The 6996-nt window shown below is 50.4% G+C and overlaps 1 protein-coding gene across 8 annotated transcripts in view; it reads right to left on the reverse strand.

The window, feature by feature from the left end:
* Nucleotides 1–6385, reverse strand: part of Fak (protein tyrosine kinase 2 Fak) — a 119822-nt gene extending 113437 nt beyond the window's left edge. For all 8 annotated transcript variants that reach the window (XM_076203657.1, XM_076203652.1, XM_076203653.1 and 5 more), the window contains exon 1: nucleotides 3660–6385. In XM_076203657.1, the coding sequence (XP_076059772.1) occupies nucleotides 3660–6385 (2726 nt within the window). The remainder of the gene's footprint in view (nucleotides 1–3659) is intronic.
* Between the last annotated feature and the right edge of the window lie 611 nt (nucleotides 6386–6996).

Here is a 6996-nt window from a genome sequence, read left to right on the forward strand (position 1 = left end):
GGAACATAAGAGAGGAAGAGATGAGGAGTTTGAATGTGTTTGAGATGAAAGAATGACTGAAGAAATATTAGTAAAAGAGGTGTGGAAGGGAGAGGTGGAATGAGTGAACACGAGGGAGCGACCAAGGATGAGATGAATGGATGGAGTAAAAGAGGCACTGGGAAAGAGGGGAATTTCACTTGAGGAAGGACAGGAGAAGGCAGAAGATACGGGTGAGTGGAGGATGGTTGTGTATGGATGATTCTAAGATGCATGGGATAAGTGGGGGTATGGGGGGTGAGGGAGTAAGTGTGAATTATATTTTGACGCAGCCCGAAGGGATTTCTCCCCGTCTTCTCTTGTTCCGCATGAGGGGATGGAGAGAGGGTCGCCGATTACATGAAGCGGCCTTGCTGTGAATGTGATGTGTCTTGCTACACTCCTTTTGACTTAGGGCAGTGGGGGAGATGCAGGGATGAACCGTCATCCAGGAGCCAAGATAAGAGGGAGGGAGGCGGGTGGATGGGAGTGGAGTATGTGGAGATGGAATGGGTGGGAATGATCTTTATGCCTCTGTCTTTTGGCTACCTCCATCGTAAGAGGAAAAAAGCGTTGATATATATATATATATATATATATATATATATATATATATATACATGTATATATAAAGAGGTAATGTGTGTATGTGTGTGTGTGTGTGTGTATGTGTGTGTGATTCACCATGGTCTTGGATCACGTGTTGGACTCGTGACCGACAGTTATTAACCTCCCGGATGAGAGCTCAGAGCTCGTATGACCGATCTATGGGTAATACTGTGACCTTACACACGTGCGCGCGCACGCACACACACACACAATTCCTCGCCAATGAGAGTTGGAGTAATAAACCACAGCGCAGCGATACAGCAATTATTTCAGCCTTGGCGGGATTCGAACCCGGACCGCCGTAGTGGCAGGCGAGAACTCTAACCACTGCGCCACGTATGTGTGTGTGTGTGTGTTTAAAATGAATACGAGTAAAGCGAAAGGAATGTTCAACACGAAAGTTCAAAGTAAAGAGATTATAATCGATGGTGAGTCTTGAAGAAGTTGAAGAGTATAATTATTTAGGCCAGATGGTGAAAGTTACCAAAGATCATAATAATGAAATAAAAAGACGTATCACAATTAGTTGGAAAATGTTTGTTAAGTATAATAAAATCCTGCGAGGTTCTCTATCTTTACGTTTGAAGCGTAAAGTTTACAATTGGTGCATTCTGCTAGCAATAATCTACGGATGTGAGACCTGGAAAGGGATGAGGCGATGGAGACAAAACTAAGGACTGCACAGAGGAGAGTGGAGAGATCAATGATGAGAATAACGCTGAGAGACCGAAAGAGAGCAAGTTGGGTGAGAGAGCAGACTAGATGAAAGATATTCTGGAGGCAGTAAAAGAGAGGAAGTGGAATTGGGCAGGTAAGTTAGCACGAAAGTCTGATGAGCGATGGAGTAAGCGTGTTACTGAGTGGAGGCCGCGAGATAAGTAGCGTGAAAAAAGAAGACCAGACAATGCGGAGAGACGAGACAGAGAAGTTTGCAGGAGTGAGGTGGCAAAGGCTGGCGTGGTCATGTGAATTATGGAATGCTATGAAGGAGGCCTTTGTTCAGCAGTGGGCTCAGGATGGCTGATTTGATATGTGTATATATGTCTATATATATGTATATATGTATATATATATATATATATATGTATGTGTGTGTGTGTGTGTGTGTGTGTGTGTGTGTTTGTGTGTGTGTGTATCGCATATATCTATTTTGTATAACTCTTTTATATCCTTAATATTCCAATATTCAAATAGTCTTTAAAAACCCACAGCTTAAAAAAATATAAAAACTAAGAGTTACGTGTTCATATCATTCAAATAATGAAACAAATTCTATGTTGGACGTGCCAAGAAAAGAGAGAGAAAGAGAGAGAGAGAGAAAAGACACAAATACCGCGTTAGAACAAACCAAGCATAAACACGTAAGGGAGCAGTGTAGTGATTTGTGAGGAAATTCTTCTTAGATAGGGCCACGCAAGCATTACCGAAGACACATTCCACGGACCATTTAAACTTGCTATCGTTTGTACAAACCAGACGATTTCATTATTGAGAGAATTGGTTCTTGGGAACTCGGGAACGGACATGCGGGATTGCCGCCTGATCCCGCAGTGTTCAGTTCACTAAACCCGCATTCTTGTCTCTTATTCTTTTTTTTTCAGTTTTCTTTATATACAGTTTTGTTTGTTCGTACCGTGTACCCTGAGGATACCTTTACAGATGAAAATGTTCGGGCTAGTTTTTCTTTTTACAGTGATTTTCTGTAAATAAATACACGCGAGAGCACAAACGCATACAGGGGGAGAGAGAGAGAGAGAGAGAGAGAGAGAGAGAGAGAGAGAGAGAGAGAGAGAGAGAGAGAGAGAGAGAGAGAGAGAGAGAGAGAGAGAGAGAGAGAGAGAGAGAGAGAGAGAGAGAGAGAGAGAGAGAGAGAGAGAGGAGAGAGAGAGAGAGAGAGAGAGAGAGAGAGAGAGAGAGAGAGAGAGAGAGAGAGAGAGAGAGAGAGAGAGAGAGAGAGAGAGAGGGGGGGGAGAGAGAAAGAGAGAAACCATGCATCACGGCGACCCCGCGCGTGTCTTATCGGAGGCACTGTGCCACTCTTTAAATTGGACAGAAATGTTTTTTGGAAGCGATATTTCATTCCACGTTTCAAAAGTAATGTGATCAATGGCACTGTTTTTAGTTATGCCTGCGTGGAGTTGGGACAGGTGTCGCGTGAAACTACAAGTGATAATAAGAGGAGGTTTTAATACCTGTGCTACAGAGGAGGGTGACATGGAGAAGGAAAAACTCTGGAGTCAGGAGTCAGCCAAAGTAATACATACATACAATACATACATACATACATACACACACACACACACACACACACACACACATATATATATATATATATGTATATATATATATATTATATATATATATATATATATATATATTATATATTACTGCTTCCTTCCGATTTCCTTAGTGGTTACCAGCAAAAATTGTGGATCACGTGTTGTTTTAGTTATCTTTCTGCATATATATATATATATATATATATATATATATATATATATATATATATATATCTTTTTTTTTCTGGTAACCGCTAAGGAAATCGGAAGGAAACAGGAATTACTGCTTCCTTCCGATTTCCTTAGGGGTTACCAGCAAAAATTGTGGATCACGTGTTGTTTTAGTTATCTTTCTGCATATATATATATATATATATATATATAATATATATATATATATATATATATATATATCCCTTTTACTTAGATGTAAACACAATGGGTAGTTTTCTGTCTGGTAATCTCGTGTTCTCTGGTTGAACACTCTCAACTTTTTCGGCGGCCTGTTCTGCGACTGAGCATCCCAACTCCACCGTGAGCCAGACGCTTTTATTTAGTTAAAAGATCAGTTGCCCGGTCTTTGCTAGCCCGAACTCCATTAGACCCTTCAACCCAGATGGATTCTTAAAAGGCTTCGTTCGATCTGAAGTCACAGTGAGAGTGACCCGGGGCTGAGAGGTTAAGGAATGACACTGATATTATTATAGGATCTCTCGTCCTAATTAGAAAAAGGTTTAAGAACTGCTACTCTACCTCAGCTTTCGATGCACCCTTGGGGTGCTGGTCGCCTGTGGGGGTGGAGGAGGCTCCGAAACCACTGCAGCGGCTGCGGCTGCGGCGCGCCACGTGATCCTTGGTCGATCCTGAACCGTGGACGCTGGTCTGGACACGTGCCTTGGTCCGGACCATGTCTTGTGGCGAGGTGGACCTTGACCGTCCTTTCCTCCTCCTCCTCCTCCTCCATGACCGGCTTCCCTCCCGGAGCTCGACGCCCAACATACCCGGAACTGGCTCTTCTTCCGTGGTTCACACTCGGGTACGACTACCGTTTTCTCTTGGGCGGAAAATTCTGGATATCCTTTCTTTGACCGTGAAGGCTCAACTGGAGGGCCACTGCCGTTGACGGCGTCCGTTGCATCTTCTTCTCTTTCACCCCCGAGAGGACCATCATCCCCCGTGCCCCTGGTGGAGTCTTGGCACCTGTCCAGGACTTCCAGGGGTTGAAGCAGCGCATTGGATGGCACGGAGGATGAGATCAACCTTGAGGTGTGTGCTGCTGCGGTTGGCCTCAGCTTCGTCAGGGCTGGATGTGACGCATTAGAGACGTGACTCGCCCCGTCAGCCGAGAGTGACTTGCGAAGATGCCGCAATCGCGGAGGCTTGGGCGGGCCCGTGTTCTTCCACGGGACCTTCGAAGTCTCGGGGTTCTTCACCGAAGTCGTTGGGTTCTTTGTGCCGTTCGAGGAGACGGCGGCAGAGTCTGAGAGACCCGGGGCGACTTCTCCTCTCTCATCTATCTTGTTCTTCTTGGGGTCCACACCACAGTCACTTCCGGTGTTCTTGATGCCGTTATTGTTACTGTCGTTCTTGTTCACCCCAGTCACACAGTTTCTGCTAACGATCTTGGAATCACTACTATTACTATTGGTGCCTGTCTTCCTACCTGAGGTTCGACTCAAAACACGGTGGGGATTGATTTGCCCTCCTCCTGTCCCTTTTCTTCCTCTTCCTCTTCCTCCACTTCCTTCTCTTCGCAGGGCGTTGTACGGCTGCCTCACTTGTGGGGCTTCGGTACTGGCTGCCCACTGGAAATCGTGGCCTCCTGAGCGCGCCTTCAAGATCTGCGAAGCATCCAGGGAAAGCCTTCGCTTGTCCTGGATTCTGGAGTTCGTGACTGATGGCAAGTTCGAGAACGGAGGAGCTGCAGGGTACCTGCAAGATCCAGAGGTTTGAGTCTGGGTCAGCGCGGAGGACACGGACACCGGATTTGAAATATTCGGAAACGTAACTTCTGAAGGAGGAGGAGCCGTTCGGGGACCTTCTGAGGAGGGCCCCGTTGGAAGCTCTGCGCGAAGGATCACCTGGCTAATCCCGGTGGTTTCCTTGGGCCTCGTGAGTACTGCAGGGATTCCCTTAGCCTCTGTCTGTCCTTGGGCCACGGGTAATCCTTTGTTTACACCCGCTCCACATAACATGCGAACTCCCATAGTCACACCACATCCATCACGGGCCATGCCCGAGATCTGGATCACGCTCCCCCTCTGAGTCACTCCAACACTCTGGTTTCTTCCTCTGTCCACTCCCTGTGTAACGCCCTTTCCTTGGGTCTCGTTCTTCCCTTTCCGCGTGATTCCCACTCCCTGGGTCATGTTCACTCCCCTAGTGTTCACATCAGGTCCCTGATTCACACTCACTGACTTGGCCACACCTTCTGTTTTGGTCACCCCCACTTTTTGGACTACCTCTGTCCCCTGGGTTACACATGACCCCTGTGTCATGGCCGCAGGTTCCTGGGTCTTAACGCCCGTTCCGCGAACTACGTCAATTCCGGGAGCTTCACTCGTCCCGGGGGCAACGAAGACTCTGGCCTCACCCGCGCCGAGCGTGTCCTGGGAAGCAACTGACCGCGGCTCGTGTCCAGCGGCCGGTCCGGAGCTCCTGTGGGAGTGTGGCGGCAATGGCGGCAGGTGGGGCGGCAAGGATAGCACCTGCCGCACGGCCGAGTGAAGGCCGCGGTGGCCCCCGGCCGGCCACGGGTGGGCGGTTCCCCCCGGAGAGAACCCCCCACGACGGGTCCGGAAGAACGTCTGCTCCGTAGGGAGTGAGCACCCAAGGTGGAGCTCCGAGAAGCAGCGGGAGTGTACGGGCGTCGCGCCGAAGAAGGAGTGCAAGGGCGCCGAGGAGGATGACCCTCCCACAGGGTCTCCGGCCCAGGGGGACGCCACCCACGTGTCCATATACGAATGCATTCGGGAACCACGCGAATGAGACGCAGGCATAGGACGGATCCGAATACTGGGCGACACCGTTCCTCCTCCTGCCGCAGCTGTCGTCGCGACGCGAGACGCAACAGCAGCTGGACGGGGCACGTGCCATGGTGCAGCTGACGATGACGATGAGGGCGCAGATGTTCTCGTGTCACCGGGCGGGGCTTCACTGAGGGCGGGACAGAAGGGGGGAGGGTTCGTGGGGTCGTGGCAAGGCCAGGTCGAGGGGGATCCTGGAATGTAGACTCCTGCTGATCCTTGAGGGACACTGGAGACGGGGCTAGCGGAAGAGGAGGAGGCGGCGGCAGCGGCGACGGCGGCGGCGACGGTGTCAGCCGCGTTGGCGTCAGTCTTGACATGAGGCGTGGCTGGTCCTGACGACAACGAGGAGATGGTGGACGTCTTCGTCGAAGTCTTCTGTTCGTTCCGACCTGTCAGCACTCGACGCAACCATCCACTGCTCCCACTGCAGTCCATAGTGGCCACCACCATCCACTCCTCTGCCACCACCACCCCCACCACCACCACCTCCACCACCACCATGCACCGAACCCCCTCGTCCTTCTCACTGACAGCCGCTGAGCACCACGTCCCGGTGCGTACGGTTCACGAAGAGGCGTATTTGAACCACGGCAGCCAAGGAGAGCTGTTCCGACACCAAGAGGACCATGACGCCGCCGCCTGCAGAAGCGCCCAACGACGGGATGCCCGAGGACGGCAAAGGGAGGCACTCCGGCGGGGGGGATGTTGCCGCGACGGGAGAAGAGGAGCAACTCCCGCCGTTCACATCGCCCAGGCGGAGGCGGGGGAGGGAGGCGGGGGAGGAGGAGGAGGAGGAAGCGGGAGGAGGAGGAGGAGGAGATGGAGGCGAGGGAAAAAGACGAGGAAGACGAAGAGAAATAAGAAGAGAAAGAAGGGGTAGGAGGTGGAGGAGGAGGAGGTGGAGGAGGAGGAGGTGGAGGAGGAATGAAGGCGAGGGAAAAAGACGAGGTGGAGGAAGACGAAGAGGAATAGGAAGAGAAAGAAGGGGTTGGAGGAGGTGGAGGAGGAGGAGGAAGCGTGAGGAGGACGAGAAGGAGGAGGTGAAGGCGAGGGAAAAAGAT

This window comes from Oratosquilla oratoria, chromosome 20 (genome assembly GCF_046742065.1).
Source record: "Oratosquilla oratoria isolate Oo_2021 chromosome 20, ASM4674206v1, whole genome shotgun sequence".
Classification (NCBI taxonomy): Eukaryota; Metazoa; Arthropoda; class Malacostraca; order Stomatopoda; family Squillidae; genus Oratosquilla; species Oratosquilla oratoria.